Below are 16040 nucleotides of genomic sequence, written 5' to 3'. Positions count from 1 at the left end.
ATGAACCTTCTTTGCTTCTTATATATTTTAAGGAGATATTTCACAGTTGTATAATAGATACTTTTCTGCGGGTAAAGTACTTGTATGCGGCGATGATAAGATTCCCTAATCAACTTCTGAAGTTCTGATTAGCTGCTAACTTCCCTTGTCGAGTCAATAATTGATAACATACATCAGCTCCAAAGTTCTTTATATTTGCGAAAATTAGTTATGAGGCGCCATCTGACATACATTGCTCATTGCTGTTATCTTTGATGGTTAGTTGGTTACTCGAGCAATTCGATAGCATTTCTAGTTACAGTACTTCTGTGACCATCGACGTTTAATTCAACCAAACCATCTATATAAATGTCATTGATGTATTATTAGTCACCTCCAATATTTCTACCAACATCGGTTTAGGTCAAAGTTCATGTGCTTCAAAATCCTTGTTCTAAATAATTTAAAAAAAATTGATTTTGATATCATATATAAAAGAATCTTACAGAAATTAAGGTATCCTAAAGTTGATAATCATCGGGACACTTTGTGAACCACTTCTTTAATGTTTCATTAATTGTATGGCCAAAGAAAATTGCGGCAACCTTTTTTTTTCTTTCAAAGAATTATATGCGTACTCAAAGGGGATATCATGGCATATAAAAATATGGAGGAATTAACAAGCTTTTCCAAAGTTCTAAAGAATCTAAACCATATGCCACCCCCTCCATGTTACTCCATGTTTGGTAGCATGAGAATGATGAGATATATGATCAAACTACGTATAATAAAAAACGAAAACCCCCCCAACTCATAAAATAAAAACGTGGGCAACATGAATCCCATACCACCCCACCTCAAGCGATCAATTATATGCTTAGTTAATCGCACCTCAGAATCTCAACCCATAATTTTCATTATCTACCAAATTTTAATCTAATTTCAAAGCTTCTTCTGCTCCTACCTGACGAGAAATGCCAATGGCTCGTGTTTCTCGATCTCGCACCAAGTAGAAGAGCCCTAGCTCAATGATTAAGAGAGGTTAAAGTATCATATCTTTTCAAGTCTCAACATTTCCCACCAGCAAATGCTATCTCTAGTATAGTTTATGAACCCTAATCATGATACAAATTGAATATTTTCCCTGCATGTGCGCGCCATACCGTACAAATACAATACAGTCATGGACAATGGTAATTTGATAACTATATTTTTCGTATATGAAATGCTTAACAATTTGACATCTCTTCGACGGTTGAAAAAATGTTAATTATCAATGGGCAATGGTGAGGTTACACATCAAGTTTCTATAAAAGTATCTAGAATTTGTTGCTATTTGTGACAAAAAAAAAAACGATTTTTAATGATATAAATACTACTTAAATATTTTGGTAAAAGTTGATTACTCAAATATGATACACTCATTACCGCGCACATTATTTACGTCAGGGGTGCGTGCAGTATATTAAACCCCGTTTACTCAAGTGTGTTATTTAATTTTAATGATTACATGATGATTGACCGCTGATCGCATGACGTGGTTTAAACAACATCATATTTAAATCTTGAGAACATAAATTGTAAATGACGATTCAATGTAAAAAAAGAAGATGAAATTATATTAAACGCCGAAACATTTTTTAATTTATTTAATTAGAGCGTAAGTCGTCGTAATACATCACTCCACAAATACTTTATTTCCTTAAAAAAACCCCAATATTTTATACACCATTCAAAAGCGCACAAATGAATTTTGTACGTTTTAACGAGTACAAGATTTCACTCTCAACATAAAACTTGCACCGCTTACTTCTAATCAGAATTTAATATGCTCGAGCGAGTCATGTTTCTCATTGATTATGGTTATAATAAGAGCATTAAGTAAAACAAAGAATCTAATGTACCTACAAATTTGATGATAGATTAGTGGGTGTGACGCAACCCACCTCTCAAGTTGAAGTACTTGACGATAGAAAAACAACAAAAAGAAAAACAAGAAAAATGGAGAAAAAACTTGGATGAAAATGAAAGCCCACACCAAATATTCATTATATCCACAATCCAACGGTGGAGGAACATCCTGCGCGGAAACACGGAGCCGCTCCTCTCCCCCCAGTCTTTGGAATCTCCTCTATCCACCAACAGTCCAACAACCCATAGCCCACCTCATTCCCCCATTTCTCCCTTCCCAAAGTCCCCCAACTCAAACCCCACTTCTCCTCCTCCTCTAGTTTATCCCAGAAAAAAAAAACCCCGAAACCCACCTTCCCTATTTATCTTTGTTTCCATTTATATACCACCTTCCTCCTCACCTTTGGGGCACCTTAGCTTCCCTCAGCTCTCTCTTTCTTTCCCTCATTTCTTGACTCCTCATCTTTCTTGTGCTCAAAGAAATCCACAATCCCAACCTCGTCTCTCTTTCTTTCATGTAATTCGATTCTCTGGTCTCGAATACTTTGAAACTTTAGCTGAAATCATCATCATCATCATCATGAGCTGCAACGGCTGCCGAGTTCTCCGCAAGGGCTGCAGCGAGTCCTGCATCTTACGTCCTTGCCTCCAGTGGATCGAGACCCCAGAAGCTCAGGGACACGCCACCGTCTTCGTCGCCAAGTTCTTCGGCCGCGCCGGCCTCATGTCCTTCATCTCCGCCGTCCCTGAGTCCCAGCGACCCGGTTCGTGTTTGCCCTTTAAACATATTTGACTCCAACTCATTACTGTTTCCGGTTTGATTCTAATAAGTGGTATTGTCTTTGAAAATGATTCAGTTCTGTTTCAATCTCTATTGTTCGAGGCTTGCGGTCGTACGATCAACCCGGTCAACGGCGCGGTGGGGCTGCTTTGGACAGGGAACTGGCAGGTCTGCCAGGCCGCGGTGGAGACTGTTCTTCGCGGCGGGACTCTGCGGCCGATTCCCGAGCTGGTTTCGGGTTCCGAGTCTGGTTTGACACCCGACGAGGCTTCCGAGGCTGGCGGGACCGTGTGTACAGACATGTGGAGGTTCCGAGATCCGACTCACAGCTCGGGCTGTTCTTCCCGGTTCACCAGCTCACGTTCTAAGGCCGCGTCTTGTTCTCCGACGACGAAGCGGAAGAGACCGGACGACGAGTCATTCAAGGTGCAGCATGCGGATCTGGACCTCCGGTTGACTCCAACCCTCGCTTTCAGACCGAAGCCTAAACACGAGAGCCGACGACCCGGCTCGCCGTCTATGAACTCTGAGGAGTCGGTGGTCACCACGTGCTTTGAGTCTTCTGGGTTTGCGGAGCAGTACCCGAACCCGAACCCGAACGGAGGAGTACTTGGGTCCGAGATAAAGCTACTCAACCTGTTTCCTTGAAGCCCTTAAAGAAAAATGGTTTATTTGTTTCTTTCTTTTTTGTGAATCTGACCTTCTCGTAGTGATCAATCCCATGCAATATCCTCTTTCTTTCTTTTTCTGGGTTCTTTTTTTCATCTTTACCGGACTCCATATCCGGCGAGTTTTGCTTAGTTGGCCGACGGCACAGGATTTCTCTCTTTCTTCTTGAAGTTATTAGGGATCAAAGAGAGGAAGATGAAGAGCTTCGTCGGTGGTTCTTTTGTTTACCTTCTAGCTTGTCTATGAATGAGTAGTAGAACGACCTTGTTTTTCTTGTGTGACATGAATAATAGTAACTGCTAATTAATTTTGTCTTCCATTCAGAGAAAATTACGTCCTGTGTTTTGTTTCTGTTTCGAGAAATGTTTTTCCTGGGTTCTGTTTCTATTTCAAAGAAGAAGAAAAATTCAGCATCAGGACCTAAAAACTGGCAATGCAATGTGTACCCAGACTCACTCACAAAAGTGACATCCAAACTCTTATTTGCTATTAACGATTTACATCTATCAAATTTCTTTTTACGGCTCCGTTAAAAAAGTGATGTGACACATCTTATTGAAATAAAAAATGTCTGTTTTAATACTTGAATTCTAGTGACAACTCCACGCGTTACTTAAACTCATAAAATTATTAACGTGATATTCAAATTCTAATTTTACTATCAACGATGTATTTCAGTCTTTGACGACTATATTTAAGAAGTGAGGTGGTACAGCTGGTGGGAATAAAAAATTTCTTTTTTAATTAACCACTTACTTAAATTAATTCATTTTCTTTTATTCCTTTTATTTTCTTTATTTCTCTTTTATCTCTTCATTTTATTTAAATCTCTCTCTCTCTCTCCCCAAGTTCCCCACCAGCAATAATATCTCCGGTGACTTCCTTTCCCTTCTAAATGTCACTATTCTGGCCTCGAATCACAATATGGTTTTCCATAATTGAAACGATGTCGTCACTCGACGGCGCTCTGCTAGAACCCATCAATCTCTTAAATCTCGAAGAACCATCAACCAAGACTCAGTATTTTGCAAACAATCAACCAATGTATTTTTCATTTCCTTCAAATCAAATCTCCGGCCAAGATAACTGACGTCATCATCCGATTGCAGAACACGAGAAACAATGAGTACTTGAAAAAGGCGTGGTCTTCCCCATAAGACACTCATAATCTTCTCATGAATTCAAAAAACACCAAAAATTGTTAGGTTCTCGCGGAGCGCCGTTGAGTGATGACATTGTTTCGGTCCTGAGAAACTAGATTGTGATTCAAGGCTAAAACGGTGAAGTTTGGAAGGGAGAGGAAGTCACTAGAGATATTAATGTAGGTGAGGAATTATGGGTGAAATAAAGAGAGAGCGAAATAGAATTATGAGGAGATGAAAGATAAATAAAGAGAAAAAATTAATTTAGGTATGTGGTTAATTAAAAGAGAGACTTTTGTATTCTCACGAGGTGTGTCACATCACTTATTTAACAGTCATTAAAGTAATTTGACAGAAGTACGTTGTTGATAGCAAAATAAGAGTATGTGTATCACATTGATAGTATTGTGAGTTTGGGTAACACATTGACCTTGTTACTAGAATTCAAGTAGGGATGGTGAAAAAATATGCATTTTTATTCTCACAATGTATGCTACGTCAATTTTTAAACAAAACCGTCAAAAAAATTTGACTAAAGTACGTCATTAATAGCAAAATAAGAATTTTAATATTACATTTATAGTTTTCTGAGTCTGAGTACCATATTGATTTTGCTACTAAAATTTAAATACCGATGATGATAATTTTGTTTTTCAAATAACTTTGATGGTGGCTTGAATGAGGAAAACATACGAATGCAGAGAAAATTTCTGCAGCTAACACCATCTTCCGCTCTAACAACACATTGCTGAGTCAGATCAGACTCACTTGCCCCGTACATTACCTATTAAATTAATACCCACCACTTTTCCTTTTTCCTCCCAATTTTTTTTCTTTTTTCATCTGAATTCTTAACTGCAAACAATGAAAATTTGAGCATTTTGAGTTTCATGCTGACCATTAAACTCAACTCACTAATTGTATGGATCCAGAAAACAATTAGACCAAGTGATATAGTTGGTGAAATTCTATTTCTCGATCACCTCTAAATTTCTGAATTTGGTGTTTGTACTGGTAAAGTTGGGGTGAACAATATTATTGCTCTCTAAATAGTCATTTACCTTTTCAAGTGTAAAATTTTGGCACATTTATAATGAATCAAGCGCGCATTATTGCAATTTGGTGTAGTCGCTTGTTGGAATAAGTTATGCTTTACAAGTGCGGTTGTTAACTTACTAAAAAATAATCAGATCAAATTAAGTTCTACGTAAGTTATGTCTCCCAAACTTATAACGAAAAAGCTGTAAAAGTAAAAATCCATACGATATCAAATTTCCTGTTAAATCTTCACGAAACAGTTGAGATTAATAAAAAATGCCCAAATATCAATATGACAATATACTATGATAAGCAGATGACATCTTCTGGTAGTTGATTACAGTCACGCATAGTCGCGCGACCCTTCTTCGCCCTTTCAGTATACCAAAGAGGTTGCTTGTTGATTAAGCATATAATAAGATCTTTCATCCATGACTTGTTGCATAGTAGATAGTTGGACACAACTCAGAAGCGTGCCTTTCGCAGGTTGCCAGGACGACTCAAACTCTAAACCCAGATGTTGGCACACCGCCACTATCCAAATATACCCAAGACAGTTTTACTGATCCCGCAGTAAACCAGTAAAAACGTGCATATCGGTGGGAGTAAGGGAAGGGCGGAACGGATATTTCGCCGCAGAAATACAATGATGAAGAATACTGAGCTCGGGAACCTTTCGGCAGGAGGCGGCTTTTGGAAACCGGAAAGAGGCGCAGGGGACATAGGGGCAACATAGTAAACCCAGCCCCTGGGTTTAGAAGGGAATCAATTTTTTCAGAGGGAAGCGGGGCCCGCCGGTGACGAGGGGATTGTAGTTTGTGCGTCTCTATCCACCAATGGCGAGCCAAGACAGTACGGACCATGTCAGCGTCGATTTGGGCTGTCCTATCCATCTACAAAAAATAGAAATAATTAATTTTAAGGCAAATGGGATTATCTTATTTTATTTTCGCCTTATTTTAGATTTTTATTTTGTATTTTTAGACCAAATAAAGAGAGAATGGTCTAGATTTCTCTGTCTCCCACTTGACCACTATCCTCCTCCTATCTTGGGGAGTGGGGATTGAATGCTTTTTTATTAGTAAAATTTTGGTGTGAATGCCGACTACTTGGAGTTGAGGAGTTTGCGTCGTAGGTAAGGGTGGAAAAAATAAAAACTTTTTAAATGCTCGTATGAGATTTAGATACAAGAACAAGAAACAAGATGTTCCCTCACCCAAGTATGCTGGAGTTATATTTCTTACAAGATATTTTCTAATTCTACGGTTATATTATGTTTTGTGATCAGATTTATTCACCATTTAAATATTATTTTTGGAAAAATAATAAATTAAGGGGAGGGTTACTAATAGTTATTCGTAAGCGGCTCATCATGTTAGTGTTCAGCCACAAATCTAATCTATTTGCGATGTTAACCTAGTTTGATTAACTTTGAACTTTTGAGATCCGAATTTTTTTAAAGTTGAATACTTCAATATGATAGGAATAAATGGATAAAAATTATTGCTACTTGCTTTAGATTTATTCTGTTTGGTAAGGAATTAGTGACGCAAGCATACAAATTTCAACATTTGTCTATTAAAAACCGAGAATTAGATAATGAATAAGGAGCAAGTGAGTTGAGTGGAGAGGTTGAGACTCAGGGATAAATAAGGTGCTCTGTTTCAGTGTGCGTCTATGAGTCGCCGCATTTTCGGCCGCAGCAGTTGGCGTGGATCCGACGTAAGCCATGGCTGCCCCAAACATTATGGGTCGAGCTCCACTACTCCGATTCTCCTCCTCCCTGCATTTTGGTGTAAGTGTCGGTCTTTGGTTTCATCGACTTGGAAATGAAGCACCGATTCCCTATTCGACCTTCCTCAGATGAGACCAGTATATGCGACTATTTTACCATGAGAGCCAATGGCCTACCGCCCTACCACATTCGACCTCTGTAGCTAACGACTGGTTTGACAAGAAACCAATGAAATTATATGATAGGTGGTAGAAATTGAGCTGTAGTTTCAGTGAAATTCTCTCGAGAAAACTCATGGTTGCATTGGGCAGCTTGATAGAAATTTAGTTGTAGTTTCAGTGAAATTATCTCGAGAAAACTTGAATGGCTGCATAAACTGCATTGGCATGGGCAGCTTGATTACAGATGTGATGTGTATAAGATAACCTCAAGGTTTTTCGTGGAGACATCGAGAAAAAAGCCATGGAGTAGTAGTGGTTCAACCATTGATGCATCGCAACAAAAGACCATTGCTTGCAAAAGAAATTTAAAGACCGTTGATGCGTCACAACAAAAGACCATTACAATGCAATAATGCATTAAAACGAAAGATTTGGTGGATTTTTTTGGAAGGATAATAAAAGATCTCCGGGATGGCTCAAAATGTACAAAAATAACATATATGTACTATTTTTAATCTCCAATGAATAAATAGAATTGTGATTCACACACACAACGGAAAATGGAACTCTTCTCTACTGTTAAAATTTGTCAGAACTTTACTACCAAAGCTGTCACGTCATCCAAAAACTAATCAAACGGAGTGGCGTAGCTAGAATGTTGATCAAGAAAGGTAAAAAAATATGATCAAATTACTTACTAATTACTTTACGGTACAAACATATTGATGAGCCGAATAACATCACTTACATAGGCAATGGTAGTAATTCACCGGAGTTTATAACATATTATATTTATACCTTTTTAAAATATATATTTATGGTTTGCAGCTGTTAAAACTTATATAATTTGGTAAAAAGTACGTAAACAAAAAAATATGGAAAGCCATAAAATTTGGTAGAGGCGAGGGGTTAAAAACAAGTGATGTAGAGATAAAACACTACATAATTGCAGCTCAAAATATGAAGTCAGAGGGGTCAATTGACCCTCCTCGACCACTTAGGCGTAGCTAGATCCTGCAGCGGTTCGATTATTTTGGAAAATATTGCTAAATTATACGTTCGAACTTCGAACCTCAATAATCATGAGTTCAGTTCTCTAATATTGTAAGACTAATGATATTGTGGAAAACTATTCCCACGTACATTATTGATATCAGTTTTTAGTTATCAAATTGAAAAGCGACAGATAAGTGCTACCAGCTAGCTAGGATAACTTGAATAAGAGAATATATACAAGACACATGCATGGAGCCGTTCGAATAGAAAATTAGTGGGAAGCAAAATAATTGTGCACCAGACAAATCGATCGAAGAGGCAGAAGAAGTGTGACGCGGATTTCACCACCGACCGCTATCTTCTTCTAATATCCACTTCCTTTGAACTCTCGACAAATTCCAAGCTTCTTGGTGGAGCTGCGCTGCCATGGAATCTCTCCATTATTTTAAACACCCCGGCCACCTTTGCTATTTGGCTAATCTCATATAAAAAAAAAACACGAAGCTATTCTATAAGAAGTTAAACAAATAAAAGCAAACTGATATATATAATAGTGTACTGGAATTGCATTGTCTATGCTGAATCTCTTGAGTTGTTCCATCTCGACGTTTTCTTGGGCAACAAATTAAATCTATGTGACTCGGCCAATGGCCAGGTCATTGGAGACATTAACCAATTGGTTCTTGTAATAAACAATGTTCAATCTGTGCAAGTTCTTCCTAGTTTAATCTCAGAAAGTTTGATTATAAGATCGCTTATTGGGGGTTGACACTAACAAAGGTGGAAAATGGTAGCAGCGAATATATGAGCTCGATCTAATAAATCTCTTTATCTATAGATAGGGTTTTCAAACCAAGTTGCCAAGGCAAGTTGGAGACTTTGAGGCCACAAGAGAGTTAACTGATGGGGATGACGTAGTTCTGGTTATGCCCTATTATTTGCTTCGGCTGCTGAGATGGGCCTCTCAGATTCTCTGAGTGCTGCATGTTTGGCTTTGAAAAGAAAAGATAAGAACAGATTAAAAACTAAAATAAATTAATAACGACCTACAGTACTTGTTATGGGTACTAATTCCTTGCTTCTTCCAATCCTCATTACTCGTTATAGTAGTATTCGTTCCTTCATTGCTTCTGAAATCTAAACTGTAATTTGTCGGCCCCTATATTACCAGGGTATAAAAATCAATGATGTACGTATGTTGGGGTTTGGACTAAGACGGATTTTCATGGTGTTAATAGCAGCTCGATCTCTAATCTATTAACTATATATTGGTTTCCAAGCAAATCCTATTTACTATATACTATTTTTGAGTTAAGCACTGTTTCCAGCTCGCGTGGCAATTACGGTTATGTCCTCGGTTTTCTGTCAATTGCGGTCCTGCCATTCGTGTATGTATAAAAGTCGGAGATGGTGTACACGTGTCATAACTCTCACCTCCTCGTGAACGTCTCCTGATTCCTGAAGCTTCTAATCCCTTCTCCATTAGTTAGAGTGAAGGTTTAATTGATATTAAGCTTTTCTTCAAGAGACACAACATCATGTTTTTATTACAATATATATATATATATATATATCACCATAACATTTTTTCCCTTATTGTTGGTTTCCGATAGATAGGAATGATATGTGTGCGGCAATTATTGCATGTAAGCTTAAGAGTTCCATTGTATCACATCTTCTTTTGGTTTGAAACTTTGAAAGGAATTTTTACATAATCTAAATTTGCTGATGTTCTTCATTTTGGCTTTTTTGTTCCCCTTCCATATAGGTTTGTTTTTTCTTCTTTTTTATTTTATTTTGTGATTCTTTTTTTAATCAATTTATTGTGAACAGTGATGACAAGTAATTGTTTATATTAATATTTATGTGATTATTTGACCTATTTCTATTGTTTGCTTTTCGTTACAAATCTAAACTTTTCTAATTTGAAGAGCAGTTAGTTTTGTTCATAAGAGTTCTATGTGAAGGCATTACTTATTTTAGATATCATATGTGGATCTTCCCTCATTTTTGGAACATAAAAAAATTTTGGTTGAATTTCTTGGTTTCTGTTATGAACTAGATAGATAGCTGAGGGATAAGATTACTATGTGAAAGATGAGAATGAGTCTGTTGCGTGCTGAAGGTATTGAAGCATCAGACTATGCCAGTTATTTGTCCTACAGCTACGCACGAGATACTACCTAGGGTTATTACATGTTCCTCATTGGATATATCTCTCGCTTCTGTTCTGTGCTTCAATAGTATTCTTAGCTTTTTGGATGCAATAGTATTTTTATGAGATAATTATAATTTATAATGTCCGGATTTATGTTTAGGGAAAGGATTAAAACTACATTTGGAGTTTATTTTTTGAGACAATTTGCTGTTATGCGAACTATTAGTTGGTAGGGATGGCACTCCGGACCAAAAAATCGAGAACCGACCCGAAAAAACCGAGCCGAAACTGAAAAAAACGAACCGAAGAATAAATCAAACTGAAAAAAAAAACAAAAAAACAGAAAAAATTCGGGTCGGTTTCGGTTCAAGGGTTGACCCGAACCGTTTTGACCGAACCGAACCGAAATAAAACCCTAAATGAAACGATGTCGTTTCATTTTCCCTTATTCCCCTAAATGAAAACCCTCAACTCCTCGAGTCGACTCCTCAGTCCTCACCCTAGTTCAAGTTCCGCCATTTCCCACTTTCCCGAAAACCCGAGACCAAGAGATTCTTGATTCAGCAGAGACCCACCGCATCGCCGGCGTCGACATGAGAGTCTCGAGTCTCTCTACTCTATCCGCATCGCAGAGTCGCAGTCTCTCTACCCGACATCAACATCGCAGGTTTCTCCTCCAGGTAAATCCCTAATCCCATTTCGTATGCCCTGCCCCTCTAATCTCTCTACGTTTCTCATGCTGGTCGGCTGGTCCTTAATGGATTTTGAATTGAATTTGAAGTAGAGAAAGGGTATGAGATGAACCTAAATCCGGATGTAATTATAGGTTGACCATTCGGTCCATTCAAGAACTTAGTTTGTTATACTGTTATAGGCCTGGTTCTGTAACTTGTGTTGAAGTTTGAGACTGTTTGTACTTTGGACATGGTTGTAGACTTGTAGTTTCATATAAGTTGGTTAAAGTTTTGATCTTACTAGGAATTAATCGTATTGTTCTAAATAAGCTTGAACTGTTAAAGAATGGAAGTATGTAGATTTGTAGTCTTATTTTGATATGTGGCGTTTGAAACTCTGAGCTTAATGTGTTGAGTGACTGATGCATAATTTGTTGTGGTTTTCTAGTGACTAAATGTAGGCTTATTTTGATATGTGGCTGTTGAGGCTCTGAGCTTAGTGTGATAGATAAATGTGACCAGATAAATGTACCTGCATTATTTGTGATAGATAAATGTGACCAGAATGGTAGTACATTAGATTAGTAGGTGCAAGATTTAACAGGTAATTGACCATCAGGCTTCTTTAAATTATGGCCCTCCTTCAGCCGAATAAAAGCATCAGGTTCAATACCTAGTACAAAGAAACAAAGTCACAACGAAAGCTCATAAAGATACTGTAACTAAACCACTTGTTATACACTTATACATGCATCTAGATTGGTAGTAAATGATCTAACTATCCAAGTGTTTTTTTGCAGCAGTAGAATAGAACATCTGAAAGCTACCTTCCATAGTTTGTTAGATTTCTTGCACGACAAGCTTGTTGATTAAATCCACCCTACATAGTTTATACTTATATAGCCAATTCAAAGCAAAGACCAATAAAAGATATACTTCAAATCTTTATGAGAAAATTAAATATCATATCAGTCCACAATTTCTTTGTGATCACAAAGTCGAATTTCCAGGGCCTTAAGAATCTGTGCCTCGGTAAGAAACCTTCCATAATTAAGACAAATAGCAGCTCAAGAACTCAACCATCTCAAATAGTTAATGTCAAGTTGTTATTTGCCAATTAAGTAACTTTTACTTTCTAGGATATATAAGAGCTGAGAGAACCAGAAAACCTCTATGCCTTTGCAGAGAAAGAGGAACTCAAGTACATACCTTCAAATCGGCTCATTCAATATATGAAAGTGCCAATTGCAGCAAACTACCAAGAACCAAAAGTCCTCTTTGAAACCACTTGTCCACCTTTATCCAAAGACCTGAGATACAGTAGTGAGACAACACAAATGCACTGAGAATACAAATCAGTGAAAGCACTCAACGTACGTACATAACCTAATACAGAGTTCAGTATGAGCAGTTACCTTTCACTGTAGTCAGTATTCATCAATATCTGGACCATCTAGTTTCTTCATTTCAACAGTTTTTAAGGCCTATATTAGCATAAGGAATTTACCTAGTAAGAAATCCAAAAGCTAGAATGATAACTGCAGAGTAGGCTCAATCATCAAAATTTAACATCAAGCTACTAGTATCGACTGTACCAAGTCTATCTGTGTAGACAATAAACCTGATACAAGTCCGTGTGGTGTGAATGTACCACATGCCCTCCACATCTTAGCCCAAATTGAATCTCAATGATTAGTTTCATGGCCCTTTAGAGTCTATATATGCCATCTTGTATGAAGATAACAACAGCCATAATCAGAAAATATGAGTCCAGTTTTATCTTTAATGGTTAAAACTTAAAACCTACTATAACAGCTAGCAAATAGAATACTTTGATGATATGTCAGCACTCAGCACCATTTTCTTTCTTCTGTTGGAGCATATTACACATTTTCTGTTTTTTAAGCTTTCGGTTTTTGTATCTCATTCTACATGAAGATAGTAATGTAGCCATAATAAGATAGCAGAAAGACTAGAACCTCAACTGTTGCTATTGATCACTAGTACCAAGAAAGCATGTACCTTAGCATCAGAATTTGAATATTTTCATGTTTCGATCGCAGGAGGTTTTCCAGTGATATGTGCTTAGCTTCTTTACCTATTCCTTTCAGCTTGTTGGAGGTGTGGACATGGTTCAACCAACTAATATGATTGGGAAGCGGCACACATTATATCTTCTCAAATTGCTGCCTAGCTTGGTGGCCAAGAAAATTGTGATGGCTATTTCTTAGAGTTGAGAGCTTATGACTTTGGTTAATTAGTTCATGTCAACAAATTGTCAATTCAATTAGTGTTGAAGATAATTATCTTTGAATTATTGAATCTGGTAATTATTTTTCATATTACCATATATTTATATCTACACCATAAACTCATATGTACATTGAGATACAAGCTATATTATTTAAGATCAAAGCAAAGAAAGACAGATAGTATATAACACTATAACAGTACTAAATCAACCGCGTGTATATATTGAAAATTAGACTTAAACTATGGGCATGGAGTCTTAAAACTCAATTTTTTTATTACAATAGCTGAGGAAAAAGAAAGAGAAAAAAGAAAACCATTAAGAATAAGTTGCAACTTGCAAGCTACACATATTATATAATCATGCACGCATCTGCTTAGTTTGTTGTCATGAAACTTCTTGTATATTCCTCTACTTGACATCTTAATTTCTTATAATGAAGAGGAAAGTCGCAATAGCCCCTAACACCAAGAGTACCATTACAAAAAATGGGGGAAACACAAGTGCAAGTGCATCCATATCACATTGTTATCAATGTTAATTTTTATTACTTGTTTATAACTTTATATGGTATGTTACAACATTATTAATACTATTTTTCTTGTTTATCTATCTAAGAATGTGGTAAATATGGGTGAATCAATAGCAGCAATTTCCACTCCCACTCCCACTCATGACCCCGCTCATTCTCCTATTCATACTCATACTCAAGCTAGTAGTGTTGGCAACCCGGTGGTTGATTTAGAAGAGGAAAAAGAAAGTGACGAAACATACTTGGCACGGTTGAAGGAAAAAAAAAAGGACACCGGTGTGGGATCATTTTAAGAGGATCTTGGTTAGCAAGGGCACTACGAAAAGGGTGAAGGGAGTTTGTAATTATTGTGGAAAGGAGTATTTAGCCGATCCTAGTGGCAATGACACTACGAACTTGAACAATCACATAGACAAATGCCGCAAGTACCCTACTAATATGGAGAAGATGAAGGCTTCGGGGCAAAGTATTTTTTTGTTGGAAACCAAAGAGTAATGAGTTGGCTATTGGGAAGTTTAATCAAGAGGAGATGACCGATGCATGTGTCTATTATGTTGTGATGGATGAGTTATCATTTAGGCATGTGGAAGGAGATGGGTTCAAGTATTTTGTGTCGAGGCTCAATCCCAATTAGGTGACTCATTCTCGTAAGACAATAGCAAAGTTAGTGTTTAAGAGGTACTTGGCGGAAAATGAGAACTTGAAGAAGATGTTGAGTAGATATTGAGTGTGTTTGACGACGGATACATGGACTTCGGTTCAAAATATTTGCTATATGGTGATCACGTCACATTTCATTGATGACAATTGGGTGTTGCACAAGAAGATCATCAAGTTTAGTGCAATTCACAATCATAAGGGAGAGACTATTGCGGCGGTGTTGGAGAGTTGTTTGCAAGAGTTGGGTATATACAAAGTCCGCACTATCACTGGATAATGCTAGTGCAAATGATGTGGCAATTAGAGATCTTATTAGAAGAGTGAATTCTTGGGGAAATCCAAATGTCATTATGCATGGAGGCCGGAATTTGCAAATGAGGTGTGTGGCTCATATTCTCAACTTGATTGTCAATGATGGGTTGGGTGTGATGAATGATGTATCAAGCTTATTGGTTCGGCGGTGAGGTATGTTAGGTCTTCCCCACAAAGACTTAACAATTTCAATATGTGGAAAGAGATGATGAAAATTGATGAAAAATGGGGTGTGATTATGGATGTGCCGACTAGGTGGAATTCTACTTACTTGATGTTGAGATCTTCCTATAAGTTCCACAAAGTCCTTGATAGGATGTTTTGTGATGAGCCTAATGCTATATCATTTTTCGACGGCAACACTCCATCCATTCCAAGTAGTTTTGATTGGGAAGAAGCACAAGGCTATATGGATTTGTTGAAGCCGTTTTATAATGTCACCTTGAAGGTATGTTGTTCTCATTATCCTTCAATTCATGATACATTTGGTGATTTGCTTCGAATTAAGTGTCTTTTAGAAGAACAAGTTAATCCAAATTTGATTGGGATTATAGAACTTATGATAGAAAAGTATAATAAGTATTGGGGTGATTTAGATAAGTTAAATCAATATATATTTATTGCTATTGTTCTTGATCCTCGATATAAGCTTGAGAAAGTAGTTGATTATTTTGAGATTTTATTTGGGGAGATTGATGAGAGGGTGGAGGTGAACTCAAAGATGGTGAAAAACCTCTTGTATGATATTTACAAGGTTTATGAGGAAGATGAAGAATTTAGTGTTAGTGGTTCTCAAGTATCTAATGAGGGGAATGTAGGGAGTTCAACTTCAATTGAGGGTTTAACGGAGTTTGATAAGATGTTGAAGGATAAAGAAGAAAGGAGAAGAGCAAGGCGAACCGAACTCATTAACAATGACATTGATAGGTATCTTGGAGATGCTATGGAGAGTGATCATGAGAAATTCCATTTGTTAAATTAGTGGAAGATAAATGGAATTCACAAGTACCCTATATTGGCACGCATTGTTAGGGATGTATT

General features: G+C 37.3%; 3 protein-coding genes across 3 annotated transcripts in view; 2 read left to right on the top strand and 1 right to left on the bottom strand.

The window, feature by feature from the left end:
- Nucleotides 1-16040, bottom strand: part of LOC126805043 (peptidyl-prolyl cis-trans isomerase CYP65) — a 309510-nt gene that overhangs the window by 231103 nt on the left and 62367 nt on the right. The window lies entirely within an intron of this gene.
- On the top strand, nucleotides 2241-3670 carry LOC126805062 (LOB domain-containing protein 38-like). The gene is made up of 2 exons (XM_050532158.1): nucleotides 2241-2654; nucleotides 2748-3670. The coding sequence occupies exons 1-2, from the start codon at nucleotides 2471-2473 to the stop codon at nucleotides 3317-3319; spliced, it is 756 nt and encodes a 251-aa protein (XP_050388115.1). The 5' UTR covers nucleotides 2241-2470; the 3' UTR covers nucleotides 3320-3670.
- LOC126801281 (zinc finger BED domain-containing protein RICESLEEPER 2-like) lies at nucleotides 15193-15981 on the top strand. Its single transcript, XM_050528791.1, has one exon. It carries the CDS (start codon nucleotides 15193-15195, stop codon nucleotides 15979-15981), a length of 789 nt encoding a protein of 262 aa, XP_050384748.1.

This window comes from Argentina anserina, chromosome 1, assembly GCF_933775445.1.
Source record: "Argentina anserina chromosome 1, drPotAnse1.1, whole genome shotgun sequence".
NCBI lineage: Eukaryota > Viridiplantae > Streptophyta > Magnoliopsida > Rosales > Rosaceae > Argentina > Argentina anserina.
Note: the sequence above shows the minus strand (reverse complement) of the source record. Positions and strands in the feature narration are given on the sequence as shown.